Here is a 21,443-nt window from a genome sequence, read left to right as displayed (position 1 = left end):
TAATTTGCTTACAAAACATAGCATTTCTTTTGCTGTTGTGGTCTACCTAGAAACAAACTGAAGAGTGTACCTTAAGTTCAGACTAGGCTGCAATTCAGAATTAAATTGTAAAATAACTAAATTGAAATTAAATTGAAATTAACTATTTTTATTTCTTCATGTGCAAGCACATAAATAGTGGTTTTATATGTAAATTCTGTTCCATTAAAAATATATCTTTATATAAATGGCATGAATTCAGATTTCACATAAAGAGGTGTTACCAAAAGACTTCACATCAATTTCCTTCATTTTATCCTATATTTACTTAGAAAGACTTCTGAAAGCACAGCCATTTGTAGTATTCACTGCTTGACAGATGCAGCAGAGATTTCTTGGGAGTCCCAAGTTATGCCATCTTAGACGCTTTTTTTTTTTTTTTAATGTTTAAAATATCAAATAACTTAATTCTGATCCACAAGTATGCACCATAGTTAATTCATTTCATTAATAGATAATTACATTTATTTTCTCCTTCTGCTTTTTAAACTAGATTAAAAAACTGCCATGTATATGTAAAAGAGCGTGTTATTTAAAATTGAAAAATCTTGCACTGAAAATTTATTATTTGTACATAAGACAAAAAAATCCACTTATTAAACACTTGTATTGTTAGAGAATTTTTTTGGTTGAACTTGAAGCTTGTCAGCATGGATGATATTTAGGTAAGTAGTTGAAAATGGATAATTCTATATTAATACTATTATGTGTGTACATGGGGGAAGGGACAATATATACATAGGGTTTACTATTTCTTCTTTCCAGAACTATACAAAACACATAGTCAAAGCAAAGGATTATGGAGACTTCTGAACAGGTCTTTTTCTGGAAATGATTGTCTCTTGTAGGTGAGTAATATCAATTTCACAGGCAGGCTCTCACCTGTCTGCTATTGAGCTAATGCAACCTTTCATTACTGTGCATCTCACAATACTAACCTCCTGACCATCCTAAAACCCTCAATATTGCCACTCTGGGAGTCTGTATGTCATGTTAAGCAACTTGAAACCTTTTCAAGTCTCAGAAGTGTAGCAAATAAAGCATCACTACAGTTGTCATGTCAGCTCAGCATGAACATTTAGATTCATATCCTAATAATATAATATTCCATAGTTTTGACTTTTCTGTGGTTTCTTTTAAAACCATAAGTCACTATCTTTTATTTACCTACAACCCGTTTTCAACACACAAAAGTATATCAAGGTTACTACTTTTGTGTAAGAAGAAAGAATCCCACAGCATTTCTTTTTAATAACTGTTCAGCTACAAAATTTTATTGGTATCCTTCTATGTTCCCTCTAAAGGATGTAATGCACAAAAGCATTGGCACGGAACATATAAAATTACAAATCAAATTTATTGTAAAAAGTAGAATGTCTTCTAGACTGGTGTCAGTATTTATTTCATTCATAAACCAAAACTGCAGGTATAATATATTCATTGTCAGCAAGTTCATGTGTGTGAATTGCCATCCAACAGTATTGACTGATATAAGACAGATATTGAAAAGACAATTTAAATTTACTCTTCCAAACATAAACTGTTCCACAAAAGCACTGTAAAAACTCCTTCAAGGTTTTGTGTTGTGCTTCACATTTATGGTTAACTACATAATTTGGTTGTGTCATAATCCACTGTGTTTGGCAATTTGGCATTAAATGCCTGCAAAGCAGATTGAATCCTCACCACTTCACTGGTAGACAGTTTGAGTCTATGACGGAGCAAGCAAGAGAAGAGGTCTAGACGACGTTGACCAGGTGGAGAGAGTTTATTTACACGATCACGTATCTCTAACAGCTGCAAAAGTGCCGAGTCCTGTGATCCCTGAGTATAGGGGTAGTCCAGCTGCAAAATCAAGTCTCGAATTGCTTCTGGGTCAAAGTGCATGCTGTAGCCAAACACTTGGATGTTATTGATTTTCATGTAGCCCAGATTTCTTGAGGGATCAATAAATTCCAGGGGTTCATAGTAGATGCTCTCATTGCCATTTGGACCATTTGACTTTATTCGACTCCTCAGATAGATGTGTACTGTTTCAAAAAATGTCTTCCATTTGTTGCCCAGAGTCAGTGTCCAGTTATAACACTGAAGGGGTAAGTCCAGTTTAGTCCGCTCCCAGTCTGGGAAATTATTTTCATTCACAGGCATAAACCAGCTCTCAGAGTGGCTGCCCCCAAAAGGGTTGATGTAAACAGCAAGAACAGGCTCTAAGGTGCTGTTTTTAGTTAGGCAGATTTGAAGAGAGAGGCCTAGTATCATATGAACCAGGCTAGATTTGTACTTGTTACTCTTAAGGGTAAGGAGCATCCGCTTGCGCCAGGAAGGATCAAACCAGCTGTTGAGGCGCATGTCATTGCTGATGAAAATTGCATGGACCTCAATTCTCCGATCTGTCTTCTGCAGTAAATACTTCATTTCCAAGTCTTGAAGATCAGTCTCAAACCCAATGTAGTGTTCTGTTGATTCTGCCACTTCAGGCTTGCAAATCCCTTGGCTTAGCATGTATCCAGCATTGCAGCTCCCACAACGTGTGCGGTTGTCAGGAGCACAGCTCAAACATGCAGAACCATCTCCAATTGTGCAGGGAAGGAACCCATGGCAGGCAACTTGATCATTAGGGCAGGTGCATGTGTGAGTCTCTTCAGAAAAGCTCCCCAGGAGGCCATTTTCATTGCAGTAGAGAAAGGACTGGATGCGGTTGAGCCAATAGTTGGAAGATCTGCAACATTAAAATAATATATTTTAGCTCAAACTGAGACACAAACACAATAAGTACAACCTTGTAATTTTTTTTATCAGAAAAAAAAAAAAAAAGGGGGAAAGATAAAGCTGTTTTTAACAGCAGATTAAGGCACTATAAACATACCTAAAGTCAGATGACAGCATCTGCTGGTAGATAAATACATGTCTAAATCACCTTTTAACAATGATAGAGAACTTTCCTTATAAGATCACACAACAGAAACGTTTGGTTCATTTACTTTTTTTCTCTCTATCTCTGTCAAGAAAGCCTATCAAAGAGCTGTTTTTTTGTAATTGTCTTCAGATTAACATCTTGAAATCCTATACACTTGAGATTTTTTTCCTCGTACTTTTTGCACAGGGACATGCTTTGTATATATCTGTGTGTATGTGACTTTGTACCACCTCTCTGTTTTTCTTTTGAAGATTTTTCTAAGCTTGCACACTTTCTTGTTACTAGCTGTAACCATCCTGATTTATAGACAGTGAGTTACAGAATGACCAAAATTCTTACCTGGAATAGCAAATAGGATCCCGCACCCCACTAAAACAGATTCAGTCTTAACTCTCTGAATGAATTCCAACAGAACAATATCCCTATGGGAAGCCACAGATGACCAAGCTGTGTTTAATTTTCACGTTCTGAGATGAAATTGAATGATCACTTATCTTTTTCTTGTCATTTCATTTCAGTTCCACTAGAAACAACAGTTTATGTCCTAAATTACACTGTGAAAACAGATACTGAAACCAATAATTTAGCTGATAAGGTACAGTTGCTAGCAGAAAGAAAATGTGAACATAGTTATATGGACATAGTCAAGAGAAAAATTATCTCCTTTTATAGGTCCTTCTTAGTAATCCTACAAGTGCACAGCTTAAAGGACCTGTTTTGTCTGCTGCAGAGTCAATTTTATTGTTGCCATGATGACGATGGCAATGATGATGGTTGTACAGTTCTTCTGTTTCAATTGCACTGTTTCAGTGCAAGAGCCTCATTTACTAACTTACATTTTCTATTATACCTGAATTTATCTCAAGCATTGGATAGTTCAAAAATCTTAATGATTTTTTTTTTTCCCAACTCTAGTGTAAATACTAAAAGTAAAACATATGGCATCTCAAAATCTGATTTTTTGGAAACATGAAAATAAAAACCAGTAATATTACATCATTTTATACTCTGGTGACTCTCTGTTTTTAATGTTGTGGTTTTCTTTTGTTTGGGGAGGTTTTAGTACTTTTTTTTTCACCTCTTTTCTGTTTCTTTTTTATATATTGTCTATCAGTATTTTATGGAGGTATAAGTATATACAATAGCATTTGTGACATGAATGCCTAAACAACTTGCTTCTCTATATTTAGTAGAAAGTCAACATTAAGGAAAAATATGTTTGGAAAGTTTATATCTTTCTTTCCTGAATAAAACTAGAACATCCATTCTACAAATAAATCCACTGTCACAATATAAATGTTACTCCAAAACTGAGTAGTACATTAAAACTACAGCTTTCCCAGGTAGAATGGGAAGTTACTGTGTACTTGCTTTGACAGTAATCTGTATCTACTGAGCTTGCCCTGGCATCACTATATGTTGTGTAGGTTGTTCTATCTAAGGATACATTTGCATGGTATATTCTGCTCAAATGAAAACTCACTGTGCCTGAGCTCGAAGGTTAAACAAAGGCAGGTAACTACATTAGTTTCTCAGCAGAGATTAGCAGCTTGTATTTTGCATTGTGCTAGTATGGACAAGACATTTCTATATGGCTTGGAGGTTCAACAAAGACGATTTCTACTGGCCCAGAGCCCAGGCAGTGTTATCTTTCAACTATATTCCAGCTATGAATTTTGGAGCTTGACTTCAGATACTTTTAAGCTAGATTTCTGAATAGTACTTTATTGAGGTATACTGGATGTCAGTGGCACGGTTATGGCAGTGGAGAAGGGGGAGTAAGGGCAGCCTTTGTGAGAAGAGATCAGGGGCTGCCTTAGGCCAGACACAGAAATTCCAGCCATCTTCACAACAGCCCCACTGTAGCTGTAGCCGAGTCTGTCAGTAAAGATGCTGGCACCTCTAAGAAAACATTTAAGAAAGGGCAAAATGCTTTCTACCAGACTGAGGTAGAAAAGTGTGATAAAGGAGGGGGAGGAAAGTGTGATAAAGGAGGGGGAAGAGGTGCTCAAGGTGCTGGAGTAGATTCCTCTCCAACCGGTGCAGAAGACCCCATGACAAAGCGGGTCTACCCTAAAGAGCTGCAGCCTGTGGCAAGGACCTACACTGGAGCAGGAGCAAAGTGTGAGCGGAAGGAGTGGCGGAGAGGAGCTGTGATGGACTGATTGTAGCCCCTTGCTCACCACCCTCCATCACTGCCTGGGGCAGGAGGAGGTAGAGGAGTTGGGAGTGAAGGAGTGGAGTAGAGCCAGGGAAAATGGGGGTGGGGGGAGATGTGTGTTTTACTTTTTGTTGTTGTTGTTGTTGTTTCCTACTATTTAAGTCTCTTTTGCTTGGCAGTAAATTAAATTAATTTTCCCCAAGTTGAGTCTGTGACTATAATGGGTAAGTGATCTCCCTGTTCTCATGAACTTTTTCATTTGATTTTTCTGCTGCATCCTGTTGAAGAGGGGGAGTGAGAGAGTAGCTGGGTGGGCATCTTGCACCCAGACAAGATCAAGCCACCACATGGGGAAAGGGAGAAAATTTGCAGCTTTAAGATGATCTTTAAGATTTAAGGTGTTATGTTTCATTTACCCTTTCTTCCTCTTAGATGTAGTGCATAGGATTCCGGTTTATTATATTATATTGCTACTTTGAAATAGTTCAAATAATGTTCTTCATGGTAATTTTCAGTACAAACAACAAATATCACTGCTAGTGTTCTGCAGGAAAAAAAAAAAAAAAAAAAAAAAAAAACAGGAAGAAAACAGGAAGAATATGAGGCTTTCGCACTAGTTAAAGTCAGATACTGTCTACTCTTATACAGGTATTAATTGACTCTGGAAAAGATGTTCTGTATCAAACGTGTATACTAAAAAATGTATATAATACATCTGTGTGAAAAGTTTTGGGATGTGCTTGTCCACAGTTTGCTAGGAAACTGAGTAGGTAACTAGAAGGCAGTGAGTAAAAATGTCCAGTTTGTCTTATCCTGGTTGTTCAGCCCCCATATTTATATAAAAGAATTGGGGGGGGGGAATAAAGGAGGATGTCTCCTCCTGTGGATACATCTGGGAAGGTTAGATTGGACAAGTATCTGGAATGCATGGTGAGCCAGACAGAAAGAGAGTCTGCAGAATTATTGCAGATTGACAAAGAATGGAGTTCAGAGAGCAGGGAACAAATTCTCTTGGTGCACAGAGGTGATGGAAGGAGGGAGACCTATTGATAAACATGACACTGTTGGAAGAGGAGGATTTTCAATTGCTGGATTAAGGTTATTTAAATTAATAAAATTAATTGACAGGTTGAAGGTTGATTTGACTTGGGTAGTTTACATCTCCAGTCACACAGTCTTTAGAATTTTTTTTTCCTTAGTAATGATATAATCTACTGTTTCTGTTATTATGACAAGTAAAATCCTTAATAACACTTTTTTGTTCTTTTTATTTTTAAAAAGCCTACCTTTCTTCTTTTTCTGTTAAAGGATAGAAGAAGCAGTCAAAAAATCTGCATAAAATTACATAGCTGAACAATTAAGTTGTCTACAGCTTTGAGATTTAAGGTGCTGCCTTTCTTCAGTGCCTATAGCCAACAGATGTAGATTGAGTCTCTAATACTTAAGGACAAAAAGAGCTTGTCTTCCCGAGTGATATATAAACCCCTGATATTTACTGTCCAAACAGAAAATTTTGCTGCCTCTGTAAGTTCATTACACAAGTCCAATCTATGCTAACACCAGAATTTGAGGACCATTGAGCTGTTGAATATCCTCCACAAGGACCTCAGCCACAGGTTGACTGAAAATTTTACACAAATGAGTGACTACAAGTCAGTAATTACATCTATATTATGACAGATAGTTCTGAAAACATAATTAAAATAAACAGCCTTTTAAGGAAAATCAAAAGACATTTACTAGATATCTTTCGGGATTTTAAGGGGATCCATTTTTCTTGCTCAGATCTTGCCATTGCCTCCAGACAACAGTATAGTGCAGGAATATTTTTTTGAAACTTGGTGCATATAGTACGAGACAAACAAAATCTCACTTTCTTCTAGATCATTATTTTCTTCACCTAAGATTCAACTAGTATCAGCTATTACTTGATGTCATTCGTTAGATTTCCCTTTTCTAGTACATGAGATCTAATTATTCTTTATTTTTCTAAGTTAGGTGACTGAGCTTGGTTGTCTAGATACACTATGAAGTCTTGAATGTACCACTTCTAATTCATCTGGGTCGGGGCAATCCCAGATAGGAGTACAGACTGGGAGAACTCATTGAAAGCAGCCCTGCAGAGAAGGATTTGGGGGTTTTGGTGGACAAAAAGCTCGACATGAGCCAACAGTGAACAATTGCAGCCCAGAAGGCCAATTGCATCCTGGGGTGCATCAACAGAGGAGTGGCCAGCACTGGAAGGAGGGGATTGTCCCCCTCTACTCTGCTTTTGTGAGTCCCCACTTGGACTACTGTGTCCAGGTTTGAAGCCCCCAGAACAAGAAGGACATGGATCTGTTAGAATAGGTCCAGAGGAGCGCCACAAAGATTATCATGGGGCTGGAGCACCTATCTGATGAAGACGGGCTGAGAGAGTTGGGAATGTTCAGCCTGGAGAAGAGAAGGTTCCAGGGAGACTTTGTTGCAGCTTTTCAATACTTCAGGGGGCTTATAAAAAAGGTGGAGAGCAAGGGGTTTTTTTTTGTTTGATTGTTTGTTTGTTTTGTGGTTGTTTTTTGTTTTTGTTTTTGTTTTTTCTTGGGTAGATGATAGGACAAAGGGGAATGGTTTTAAACTAAAAGAGGGGAGATTTAGATTAGAAGTTAGGAGGAAATTCTTCACTCAGAAGATGGTGAAGAACTGGAACAGGTTGCCCAGAGAAGCTGTGGATGTCCCATCCCTGGAGGTGTTCAAGACTAGGTTGGACGAAGCCCTGGGCAACCTGATCCAGTGTGTGGCATCCTTGTCTGTGGCAGGGGGTTGGAACTCAATTATTTTTAAGGTGCCTTCCAACCCAAGCCATTTTCTGATTCTATGATTCTGTGACTAAATTTTCAGTACATCCCTTCATTCATCGCATCATTCTGGACACTGCCTGTGTCCTTTTACCTTTAATTGGTTCTATTTAATCAGTTATATTCTCCTTGTTTTAATGGGTAGCTAGTCACTAAGAGGCTACTTGTCTTGAGCAGTTGCTACTTACTTATTAATTAATTAAGAAATAAATTAAGACAATAAGTATCTGGGGGAAAGCTGAAAGGGCTTTTTAATTATCCTTTCAATAAGATTATAAGCAATATTATTTCATTTGGAAAATTACATTTACTAGCCTAATGTGTTTGTTTTTGCAGACCTTGAGCTGTAGAACTTTTGTGTTCCAAACCTAGTGAAAAAGAAAAAAAATATTATTTACTTCAATGAGCTTTGAAACAAAATGTGTTGCTCGAAATATCTGTGTTTTCAAGATCATATAATGCTATGCGATAAGCAATTATCAAAAGCTATTTTAATGAATAGTATACTTGACATCATAATTACTTGACATCATAATAATTACTTCTAAATTAAAAAAAATATATAGTAATATGTAGTAATAAAGTAATATTTAATTTAGAGAAATAAATTAATTGTAGTGTAAGACACCTTCTATTAAATTACACAATGCTCCCCAAAATTCCTCCAAATTATTCTGTAACTTTTTTGTTGATTAATACAGAGTTATGGAAATTAACCATTTAAAAACCAACAAAAAGTTACAAAAGAAGTGCATATTCCAGGCTGGAATTTCTATGTAAACATAAATATTATTGATTTTTCTGATAGCAGAATACCTGTTGTCTTACTAGGAAATAGACCATCAACCCTCTGCTTACACAGTGTAGGACACTGAACCAGGTAACTCACACAAAACACATACAATTATAAACCACATACATGTACCCTTTAGTTAAAACCCATCAACTGCCCTTCCACTTTGACTGCAAAGAATTTCTAGTCACCTGAACCACAAATCTCTTTTGTGGACAAACATTTATATCCAACCCTATTTAATTAATATATTTACTTGTGTGTGACAATATTCCAGAAATCTTTCACAAGTCTTAAAATTTAGTGGGAAACAGATTTCTAATTATTTATAGTTTAATAACAGGTCCAGCCAACTGAAGGAGTAAATTCTACCTTCTCACATTTAACCCTTTTCCTACTATATCAGAAGAAAATCGGGCTGTTGCTGGATTACCAGTATCTTTTGGGTGAACTTTATGTTGCACAGGATGAACTAAGCAGTTGTCTACCATGCTTTCAGCTAGAATATTTACAGAGCAAATAAAGCCTGCCATATAATCCCACATTTACACAAGCATGGCAAAAAATAGCAATCTTAAGTGTTTTTGTAGATGAAATAATTCTGTGAGAGATGCACTGCATTGCCTCTTTATGAAGTGCTTTCTGATTTTTAATTCTAATATGTCTTTAAAATATATATATATGGCTATGCAATAACTTTACATTTCAAAAGAAAAATTAATTTCTTTGAATAGCAGTTGCAAGTTGAAATCCAAAACTTAAGCTTACTCTTGTTCAATACACTGTAATATTAAACGTAAGAACAAAGCAGTATGGTCACCTTATATAATAGTCATGGCAAGTACTTAATCATGATATGACACTTTTACCTCCCCCTCTGCCTCACTAAGTGCTTAACATCTGTTGTACATCAGATGGTTCAATAGCAGATGATGAGTACTCAGTGAGGCAGATGCTAAGTAAAACAAATTAACTGAAAGTGTATATGCAGTAAAATACCCATTACCTATTTTTCCCTCTTTTGGAGGTTGAGTCCAGTATAAATCTGTAAGACAGGAACATCAAGAGCAAATACAAGCTTAAAACATCCTACTCTTGATCTTGTGGGATCACTGCTTGGGAAGGACAAATAAGAATCCAAGTACTTAGTTCCTCTGCTGTGATTCCTAACAGGAACATTAATTTTTACTCAATTTGATAATGGCCTTTATGTGAATGCACTTTTCTTCTGGGAATCACCAAAAAACTACTATCCTGACAGTCACCAGAAGGCCAGTGAATGATTGATTAGAAGACTGAATGTGTTTTGTTTGTTGAGCCTTACAAAATTAAAGTAGTACTACAAACACTGCTCCATTAAACACGCCTGAAATTATTTGACTATGGCTGATGTTACAGGTATGTCAACGATACTCTCAATAACAGCTTCAAATGATGATAAATGGGAGCAATGCAGCTGTTCTGAGTTCACGTCTTATAATTTCACAGCTGGTTCTGCCTGAGCCAGATGTTTTAAAGCTCTTCTAAAGATCTGCACTAGGTACATGGCCTGTGGTGAAACTGAGGTCTTCACAAGCTGCATACTCATCCCACAGCATATTGTGAGGTAGAGAAGGAGCATGATACTTTTCTGAATGTATATACATGTAAATGAAAGAAAGAGCTTCTGGTTAGAAATTTGCTAAAATCCCATGCTAGTGTTCACAGAAAACATATTAATTATGTGTGAAAATTATATAGAAATATCATTACCATATGCTAAAATTGCTTCCAGCAAGAGGATGTGTGAACTAAAAAGTAGCTTGGTTTGAGACCTGTGTATGATACCTATACTACAGGAAAGGGACTGGAAGAACAAGGAGACTGATTCTGTTGCTAGGATTAATAACAACCTATACTGAATCTACATTGACTTATTGAAGTCAAATACTGTCTTCTCCCTTCTTAATCAAATCTAAGAATAATCTTTGCAGAACCCCCAGTTCTTGTGTCAGTTTCTGCAGTTCTTGCCACAGCAATGAGTGGTACTCTATATTTTAAAACCAATAATGAATGTTTAATTTAAATTCCAGATCGTCTTAATTATAAAAAAGCAGAATTAAACCCCTGTACTAAAAGACATAGACATCTAACACCTTGTGGAAAAAAAAAAAAAAAAAAAAAAAAAAAAAAGTTACTTGATATTTCATACTAAAAACAATTGACATTGAGAAGATATTTGTCATTATTTAGATTTAGTTCATTGAGATAAGTCTGACTTGGGGCAGCTGCTAGCTAAACTCCCACAAAAGTTTGTTTGTTTGTTTGTTTGTTTCCTTAAGAATAAACTCCTGACATTGTTTTATTGATTAAACAAAGCCACATACAATTTGAAGATCTCAAAGTTCTTGAAATCCTCACTCTAGGAAACAAAGCTTTTAACAATAAATCTTTAATGCTTTTTTGTTTGTTTTCTTCTTAATAAAATGTTGGTTGTGGTAACACAGCTAGAGCAACTTAGACTTTTATCTCTGAGCAAGTATGTACATGTAGTTATTTAACTTTTTAAAGATATTTAGGGCTTGTTGATTTTCCTGGATATAAAGATCATATTCTGCTTATTTTTTCAGAGGATCTTTCCAGTTAGCATGTTATGAGTACACAAATCTGTAGTTTTAACTACCCTAATGTTGCACCCCCTTTATTCTTGTAGCAAAGATTTTTGCAATCTTTAGCACTTCCCCCCCCCCAACAAAGAATAGTCATATAAATAGCATTTTAAGATAACATACCCACTCTTCTTTGACAAAGTTATAAGCATAATGACTATTGAGTGAAATCACAATCAAACTGCTTTGTAATAACAGTTACTTATTTAAAAAGCTTCAAATCGGAGACAAGCTTTGAAAGCTTTTGCTAAATAATGATCCATAGCTTTTAAATAACAATCCATAGCAGGGACAAAGGAAATGCCAGTAAAATTAATTGATCATGTTAAATTAGGAATTAAGGTGCTAGGAAAAAAAAAAAAAAAAAAGAGTTAATGTGCACAGGAGGAAGTTACAAAAATAACAATAATGCAAATTATATGACATCATATCTGTTTCTTAAAGCCACTCATCTGATACATATCTATGTTCATGTACTTGTTTTTCTAGTGTTAGATGAGTATAAAACTCATCTTGGGCAACAGATTATCCATTAATTCTGCAAGCTTTTACATGGGCTTTTCCACATGTATATTAAAGTGCAATTGTGAAGAAAAATTATGAAAGTAGGAGCTAGACATTTTAATTATTTGTCCATTTGATATGCATCTTTAACACATAAAAATAACTAGGAATCTTATTTCAACACAATCAACCTTTTCATGTCAGGGAAAGTGAAGGAAGTATATAATCAGACAAACTGAAGATAGACCCCCCAACTACATATAGAAAGGCAAGTAATATAAGAACATGATAATATAAGAACATGATAATTCCACATAATACACTCATACACTAGCATGCAATTGACCTATTGATTTGACAACAAAAAGAATATCCCTCTGTAGAGATGAATGCTTACATCTTGAAATCAGCATGATTAGTGTAGCCCTGTACCATTGCTGCCTTTCCCCCACAGCTTCATGTTAATGTAGGTAGAGCAATGACAGCTCTTTGTTCTGTGTTCAACTGTCCATAAGATAGATAAAGCAATGAATAAATTAAATGGAAGGAACATTAGCTTACAAAAAGGAAAAAAAAAATAATTAAATGGTATTTTGAGATTAAAGATATTCCATTGTAAGATGCAAGATGTAAGTGTAAAAATAGCTAATTTTTGTGTGTCTTCTGATCCAAAGTTACACATAGCAGTGAAGTAATTGTAACATAATTATGAGAACAGGGCTTCCCAAAATTATCTGAATCTATTTTAATTAGGCATACTTCTTCCTAATTTATAGGAAGAAGTGACACAGTAGGGGCTGCTAAAACCAACTGGATTCCTTTATCAATATATATCCTCCCTTTGTAAATTCGTGACAAGGTTTTGGTAGCAGGGGGCCATAAGGGTGGCTCCTGTGAGAAGAATCTAGAACCTGCCCCACGTAAGGTAAGGGCCCCACTGCTGACCAGAGCTGAGTCAATAAGAGATGTTGTTTTGCACCTCTGTGACAGCATATTTAAGAAACGGAAAAAAAAAAAAAAAAAAAAAAAAAAGTGCCACACAGCAGCTGGGAGAGTGAGAGGAGTGAGAAACAGCCTTGCAGGCGCCAAGATCAGTGAAGAAGGAGGGGGAGAGGTGTTCCAGGCGCCGGAGCAGAAGTCCCCTGTGGCCTGTGGTGAGGACCATGGTGAAGCAGGCTGTCCCCCTGCAGCTCTGCAGCCCATGGAGTACCATGGTGGAGCAAGGTTCCACGCTGCAGCCTGTGGAGGAGACCACAGTGGACCTGCACCAATGGAGGCTGTGGCCTGTGGAGGACGCCCACCAGAGCAGATTCTGGCCTGGACCTGTAGCCCATGGAGAGGAGACCATGAAGGACCAGGTGACCTGGCAGGAGCTGCTGCCCATAGGGGAGCCAGGTTGGAGCAGTTTTCTCCTGAGGGATGGACCCCGTGGTACAGACCCATATCTGGAGCAGCTCTGGAAGAGCTGCTGCCTGTGGGAAGCCCACACTGGATCAGTTCATCAAGGACTGTATCCCGTGGGAGGGACCCCACAGGGGACGAGAGTGACCGAGAAGGAGTGGCAGAAAAGAAGCACTGTAGACTGACCATAACCCCCATTCCCCCGTTCCCCTGTGCCACTCAGGGGGAGGAGGTGGAAGAAGGTGGATGGGCTGAAGGCGTTTTTGTTTTTTTTTCCTTTTTTTCCCACTTCTCTAACTTGTTAGTAATAGGCAATAAATCTTACCATCTCCCTATGCTGAGTCTGTTTTGCCTGTCACGATAATTGCTGAGCGGTCTCCCTGTCCTCCACCCTTGAGCCTTTTTTGTCATACTTTCTCCCTGTTCCTCTTTGAGGAGGGGGAATGAGAGTGATTGTGGTGGAGCTTGGCCACCCACCCAAGTAAAACCACATTACACCAAAGCAAGAATCTCCCAGTAAATATTAATGATTTTAATTAAAGAATACAAAACTCAGTTCTGTATTCATACCTCATACATGTATATTATATTAATATTTTTTTTTATAAAAAAAGGAGTTCAATGTGCTTTTTTTTTTCTCTCATGTTAATAGTAACTGAAAACAACATAAAATAACTACATTTTGAGCAAGCCCTCAGTTTTAATGTAGGCACAATATACTTTACAGGAGAAGATAAGTTTGTTTTTCTGTCACGATATGCTTGAATAAATTACAAAGGCACCCTTATGGTTCTGAAGAAAATTTAGAGGCTGTCTAAAAAAATAGTTTCATGCTGGTTTTAAAGAAAGTGTTTCTGTATTTTGTTTAACAATGTGTAATTCTAATACAAAGATGCCAATGGTGTGAGGATCATAAATAGGGAAAGTATTAACGTAAATGGACAGATGTTGCAAGTACATAATATAGACATATAAAATTTTATATTACATACAATATATAGAGATATGTAATGTAATGATATTGTATAAAACTAAATAGGTGACAGTATAGTAATAATGCTTATAAATAAATTCCAAGTAATTACACCATAATCTTTTTTGTCTATCTTAAATGAACAAACAAACAAACAAACAACAAAAACAAAAGAACCAACACTCAAATCACAGAAATCACACAGAAATCACAGAATTTCTAGGTTGGAAGAGACCTCAAGATCATCGAGTCCAACCTCTGACCTAACGCTAGCAGTCCCCACTAAACCACATCCCTAAGCTCTACATCTAATGCAACATATAAATTGATAGAAAGACTGGATGAATTGTTGTTCCCTCAGAATTTCTTCTGGCAGAAACAAGTCAAAATATATACTTGTTATACATGCCACATTAACTCCTGTGCATTAATTTGCAGTTCTGCCAAAAAATCAAAGTTGTTAGGATATATCTTACAGCTTTCTAATGGAGCTTTGATGGTTGTGGTTTTTTTGTGTGTGTGTGTTTGTTTCTTTATTTCTTTGCTTGCTTGTTTTCTTTTTGATCTTGTCATCGGCTCCCCAGTACAGTGGTTACAGCCCCCAGCCTATCAGTGTTCAATAAATGATTGGACAATGTTCTTAGATAAACAGTTTATCTCATAGGTTTCTCAGTATGGAATCAAGAATTGGAATTAAAGATCCTCATGGGTCCCTTCCAAATCAATATATTCTATGATTCTATGATTTTATTTGTTTTACAAAAAATTGTTTTCCTACAAGAAAGCAGGAGAAGGACTCTTTATCAGGGAGTGTAGTGTTTGGACAGGGAGTAATGGCTTTAGACTCAAAATGTTGGATTAGACATAAGGAAGAAATTCTTTACTATGAGGGTAGTGAGGCATTGGAACAGGTTGCCCAGAGAAGCTGTGGATGCACCATCCCTGGATATGCTCAAGGCCAGGCTGGGATGGGGCTTTGAGAAACCTGATCTAGTGGAAGGTGCCCCTGTTCATGTCAGGGTGGGTGGAATTAGATGATCTTTAAGGTCCCTTTCAACCCAAACCATTCTACAATTCTATGGTCAGGTCAATCTGTTTTGTCCACAGTTTTCTTTGCTGCATCATCATGTTATCTGTTCAAGAAAATCACATATGTGGGATTATGTTAATACCCTCCACCTGAGAAGAATGTATTATCAATTATAAATCATAATCTGAAGTTACAACCTTTGATACAAAGAAAGAACATATTAGTTCTCCTAAACTGTTTATGTTTCTAGATATTCAATCTCATGCTGATGAATTGCTCTTTCCTCATTATTATGTGTTTATACTTACCATAATATCAAAGGGGAGAAAGAAAATCTCCCCATGCAGAAGAGCTTCATACAATCATTTTTCTTTCTGTTTAGTGAAACTAGCATGCTGTTCCCAGAAGGGACACAGAACTGCAGAGAAACCATGTGTACTACATGTTTATGTAAAACTGTTAAATAGTTCTGTTAAATGTGGTTTCTGATATGGAATTATACAGAAATGCAAGCAGTGCTCTTACTTCTGGAAAGTTACCTGAAGGAAGATTGATGCACAAGCTGCAGAAAAGTGCAGTGCTGTCCTCAGTTATTACAGAATGAAATGCCATGTAGAGCAACTTGCTATCCTTTGCTTGACGTATTTGGATGTAATCTTGAAACTCATATGCAGAGTAAATGGCTGATTTTTATTTATTTTTTCTTAACCTGTACAAAATCGTACACCTGTAGTATCTTTGCACTTATAACTACTTAATATCAAGAAGGATTGTTAAACATTAAGATTGTGAATCAGGTTATGAAACAAAGAATTCCACAATGACGGTTTTTAAATACGTAATTAGTAGGATAATAGCTGTACCAAGATATCTCAAAAAGGATTTTGTCTATTCTCAGCACCTTGCAAATATTATTGTACTCTGTATTGTGTTTATAATGAAAGTGCCTTCAGAACAAGTATGAAGACATTACCAGTATAGAAAGTGCCAATCTTTCTTAAGAGACTTTGTATAGAAGAATTTCCAACCTATGTGGCACAACAGACGAAAAGAAAAAGAACTGGGATGTCGGATGTGCTCACAAAGGTTTTAGAGATATAGTGAGGGGATGACAAGAACTTGAGGTGGATAACTGCAGAGCAACTAGCTGAATTGTGCGTCTGGAGCTTTAGTATTCCCTCTGCCCTGCAGAGGATTTCTTACTGTGCACAGTGAATACCACTGAATAACAAGGAATAGCCACAAAAATAGCCCTAATGTCCTGAGGCATAAATATCACCTTTTTATTTTTTTTCTTCTGTTTATTCAATACACAATCTGTCCACGTGAGTTTCCAGGTCTTTTTTATTTGCATTTTGGTGGATAAAATGACTTCACATTCATAATAAAGGGGCATTTACAGGTGCTGAGAAAATTTGGTTGGATCTTTTTCAGCCTGCTTACTATGGCACTTTCCCTCAATGCATTAATGCCTTTTCACCTGTCTGTAGCTGCTACCATTTTGTGGTTCGTTTGACAGCAAAGGCAAGCAGATTTGTCACTGGGAAATTAAGCAAGGCTCTAACACAAACACTCTCACCTTGATGAATAATTACAGTCTCTATTGGCAAAAGGACAGAAAAGCCCAAATCTACACAGAATCCAGTGTTTTTCATAAAGCTTGTAACAACTGGAATTGACATTACCAGGAAGTTAAAGAAAAATAGACTCTGCTCAAATTTTGCCTACTTGGTTGTTTTTTGAAGTTAACTGTATGCAGCCAAACATTTGTAGGAAGACATGTAGGTAATATAACTAGATAAAATTAATGTTAGTTTTATATCTGGCAGGAGTCTTATGATCTGTGCAGCTTGCTGCAATACAGTTGTCAAGCGTTACTATTATCTGAATGCTTATTACTTTTTTGATCTACTTACCTCACTATGGACTCATTCAAAAAATGAAGGCATTGATGAAAAGACTACCTTTAAATTCAGAGCACTCATGATCAACCATTGACATCAACCAGTTTAATATTAGCCCTGTGAGAACCTGTGTGTCTGACTAGAGGCTGAAACTCAGTGACATAATTTTAAAAGTATATAAAGATACTACCTATACTTACAAACAGTACATTGCAAATGATCCTTATTTATTTAAATGTAACTGGACTGAATTCTTTTAATACTACCTACTCCAATGTGTTTTTATTTTCCATGGAAACCATTACAAATCTTTTTCACGATATTTCAAATCTGAATTGCTACATGAACTACCTCTCCACATACAGGTACTTAAGCTCTTAATTATTTATTAAGAGCTTATCTATTATCTAATTTAATTATTAAGCTCTTCATATTTACACCATTAGCTCCCCCCCCCCCCCCCAAAAAAAAAAAAAAAGGAGTTGGTGGGTTTTGTAAGACCATTTAATTTCCCTGAGATGACTGAAATGGATGAGAAAATTTGAAACTTCAAAGAGCTATGGCATAATCTGCAGTCTATTCTAAGATAACCTAAAGGTTGAGGATTGCAACAATTTCATAACATCCATATGAAGACAATATTAGGGTAAAGATAACCATTAGAAAAAGAGGAGGGAATGTTTATTCATCGCCATTGCCCTGGAAGAAAGCCTTGCTTACTTGCCCTAGGGTTATTATTTTTGGTACAGGCTGATCTGCAGTTTAATTGATTTTTCTTTTTCTTACAGATTCTACTTAAAATTTCCTACTGAGTTTGAGCATGGCTGTCAAGCAGGCTGTTTTATAGATGCTTCCAATTTTGAACTTTTTAATATGGTTTACATTTTGTGTTTTTTGTTTGTTTGTTTTTACAATATGCACTGTGATTAAAAAAGACTATGTTTTGTTAGCCAATTTGTATTCAGCATATGCTGTTAAGCACGTAAAACTTAAGTTCACTAGGATGACTTCAAAAGCAAAAACTGTAATGCCAATACTCAATCTCTCACACCCACCCCTAATAAGGTACTTACCCTTCAGGTAATCCTACAGTCAAGTATAATTCTCAAGTACATGAAGGGAAAGCAAAAAAACAGAAGACTGACTGAATCCTGTCAGTATGCTTGGGTAGCTGATCCCCATGCCCTTTGCTAAAGCACGACATAACTTAAAGTCAGGGAATTATAATTCAGAAACAGAAATACCAAACTTCAGATAAAATGAAATCAAGGTGAAGAACAGAGAACAAAAAAAGAAAAAGCTGTCTATAAAAGCTTAGCTTTAACAGTGTTGTATCAAAAAGAAATATGATATTTTATCAGCTCTCTTACTGTTGTTTGGAAAATTGCCACCTTTTTAATATTGGAAAGCATTTTTTGTTTTCTTTTTTCTTTTTTCTTTTTTTTCCTTTATTCTTCTTTTTTTTTTTAACATTTGATTCATTTGGAATACAGAGTTACAATACCTTACAATAAATAGTTAGTTATGACCAGCTTATGCATAACAATGATCTGGGTTTCCTCTTAAAATCAGTGGGCTATTAATTCCTAATAAACAAAATATTGTTCATAAGATTTTTTGTTTTTGAGAAACATTGAAAATATTGAGGAATATCTATATTACTTACATTGCGCTAAGAAATACCTTATTCTAGTTCTACAACTAGTAATGAAAGAGCTTCCTTTTCTCAAGGGAGGGTGGAAGCAGTATGTTCTTGTGTCAGGTAGAAGGGGCTGGATTTTTTCATCAGAAATTTATATAAATCAGAAATGATTGATGGATAGGACTTTCTGCCCTCAATGCATACCAAGGACATAAAAGTACCTCTAAGGATCACATGAGGCCACAACACAATGAACTCAGACCTACCACTGTGTTACAATTTTTTTCACATTTTCTTTCCTTATGAACTATCAACATTGCAACAACAACAAAATAAAATAAAACATCTGATGATTAGAAATGAGAACATACAGGAGTTCCCCTAGACCTAGGATTTCCCTGTATTGAATGCATGCACTGGGATTTATCTTTTGTTTGTCTTTTCCTGCAACTAGTTCTTTATTCATTTGCACTGCAAAAGGATCATGAATGGTTCATATCTCAGTGTTTTCAAATTTCATACCACTTTAGTATTAGTTGAGTAATGTTGGATATATCAGTCTTCTGTAAAGTACTTTTTCAGAGCATTTGAAACAATAATATCTGAGCTTTTATTTAGAAATATGCAGCTTCCCTACTTAGGATCCACTATAATATAAATGATTTGTGAAAATGTTGTTTGAGATGCTACTCAAGATTCTTCTGTTTTACAACCAGAGCTGTGCAGGCTCTGAGCAGTGAATCTAATTTAGTGCATGAGCAGCACCTGTTGTGTTCACAATGACAATAACTTCTAAATACTTTTTAGATGAGCATGCATACTAAATTTACAGGCAAAGGAAGCCCTCTCCAATTAAAAATAGATTGTTCTTAATAGAATCTAAAAATGCAAAATATAGTATCTGTGCTATTTTCCTTTTGCAAGATTTTTTTCTCTTTTGTAGCAAATTTTCCTCAACTTTTTCTGCTTTATTGTCCTGATAAGATAGAAAATTCCATTTCCTGCCATCTGTTGTTAAATTTGCAATTTTCTACAATATCTGTATGCATGTGTAGTATTTTTTTCATTTGTTACTTTAGAGAACTTACTATAGATAAGCAAAATAATTGTTCCATTTTTCACTTAAAAAACCCTATCTTGATGTTTTGATTAAGGGAAAAAAAAAAGAAAAAAAAATAAAGAAAAAAAAAAGTGGCTAAAGTTATGCTCCTACATTATCTACATTGTGAAAAGGTTTGCTGGGTATAAAAAATTGTTCCCAATTTCATCTGGTGCCATTTACAGAGACATGGTGGGATAGCTCACATGGCTGGAATGTGGTCATGGATGGTTATGTCCTTCTCAGGAAAGACAGGCCAGCAAGGCAAGGTGGTGGATTTGCTCTTTATGTGAGAGAGCAACTACAGTGTGCTGAGTATTCTCCAGGGGCTAATAAGGAGCAAGTTGAGACTCTGTGGGTGAGAATTAAGGGGCAGGTTAGCATGGGGGATACTTTTTGGGGTATCTATTACAGACTACCAGATTGGGATGAGGCAGTTGACGAGGCCTTCTGCAGGCAGCTGATAGCATCCTTGGAATTAATTCCAATGGTGGATGTGCCAGCTAGGAAAGGAGCGCTGCTGGATTTTGTCCTCACTAACAAGGAGGGTCTGGTTGAAGCAGGGAAGGTTGAGGACAGCCTTGGTTGCAGCCATGAGATGGTGGAGTTCAGGATCTCATGGCAGGAACGGAATACCAAGCAGACTCACAACCCTGGACTTCAGTAGGGCCAACTTTGGTGTTTTCAAGCAATTTCTAGGGGAAATCCCATGGGACAAGGTATTAGAAGGTAAAGAGGTCCAGGATAGTTGGTTAGCATTCAAGGACTGCTTTTTCCAAGCTCGAGATCAGAGCATCCCAACAGGTAGGAACTCAGGAAAGGGAGCCAGGAGACATGAATGGTTAAACAGGGAACTGCTGAACAAACTCAAGTGGAAGAGGAGAGTCTACAGATCATGGAAGGAGGGGCTGGCCACTTGAGATCAATATAAGACTGTTGTCAGAGGATGCAGAGATGCAACTAGGGAAGCTAAGGCCTCCTTAGAATTAAACCTTGCAAGAGGGGTCAAGGACAACAGAAAGGGCTTCTTCAAATACATTTCAGATAAAATTTATACTAGAGGCAATGTAGGCCCACTGATGAATGAGGTGGGTGCCCTGGTGACAGGAGATACAGAGAAGGCAGAGTTACTGAATGCCTTCTTTGTCTCTGTCTATAATGCTGGAGGCTGTCCCCATGAGCCCGGTGCCCCAGAGGAAGTTGGGATGAAGCAGGAGTTTGCCTCAGTTGATGAGGACTAGGTTTAAGGACTGACATGACCATGAGCCAGCACTGTGCCCTTGTGGCCAAGAAGGCCAATGGCATCCTGGGGAGAATCAGAAGGGGTGTGGGGCAATGGGTGCAAACTGGAACATAGGAGGTTCCACTTAAATATAAGAAACTTTTTCACAGTGAGGGTGACAGAACACTGGAACAGCCTGCCCAGGGGAGTTGTGCAGTCTCCTTCTCTTGGGACATTCAAAACCCCCCGGACGTGTTCCTATGTGACCTGATC

General features: G+C 36.8%; 1 protein-coding gene across 2 annotated transcripts in view; it reads right to left on the bottom strand.

Moving 5' to 3' along the window:
* Positions 1-1,641: 1,641 nt before the first annotated feature.
* BRINP3 (BMP/retinoic acid inducible neural specific 3) overlaps positions 1,642-21,443 on the bottom strand; it is a gene marked incomplete at its 3' end in the record, with an annotated part of 206,172 nt that continues 186,370 nt past the window's right edge. For both annotated transcript variants that reach the window (XM_082766539.1, XM_082766540.1), the window contains one exon: positions 1,642-2,758. In XM_082766539.1, coding sequence (XP_082622665.1) covers positions 1,642-2,758 — 1,117 coding nt within the window. The remainder of the gene's footprint in view (positions 2,759-21,443) is intronic.

Source organism: Aythya marila (genome assembly GCF_965140915.1).
Source record: "Aythya marila genome assembly, chromosome: 8".
NCBI lineage: Eukaryota > Metazoa > Chordata > Aves > Anseriformes > Anatidae > Aythya > Aythya marila.
Note: the sequence above shows the minus strand (reverse complement) of the source record. Positions and strands in the feature narration are given on the sequence as shown.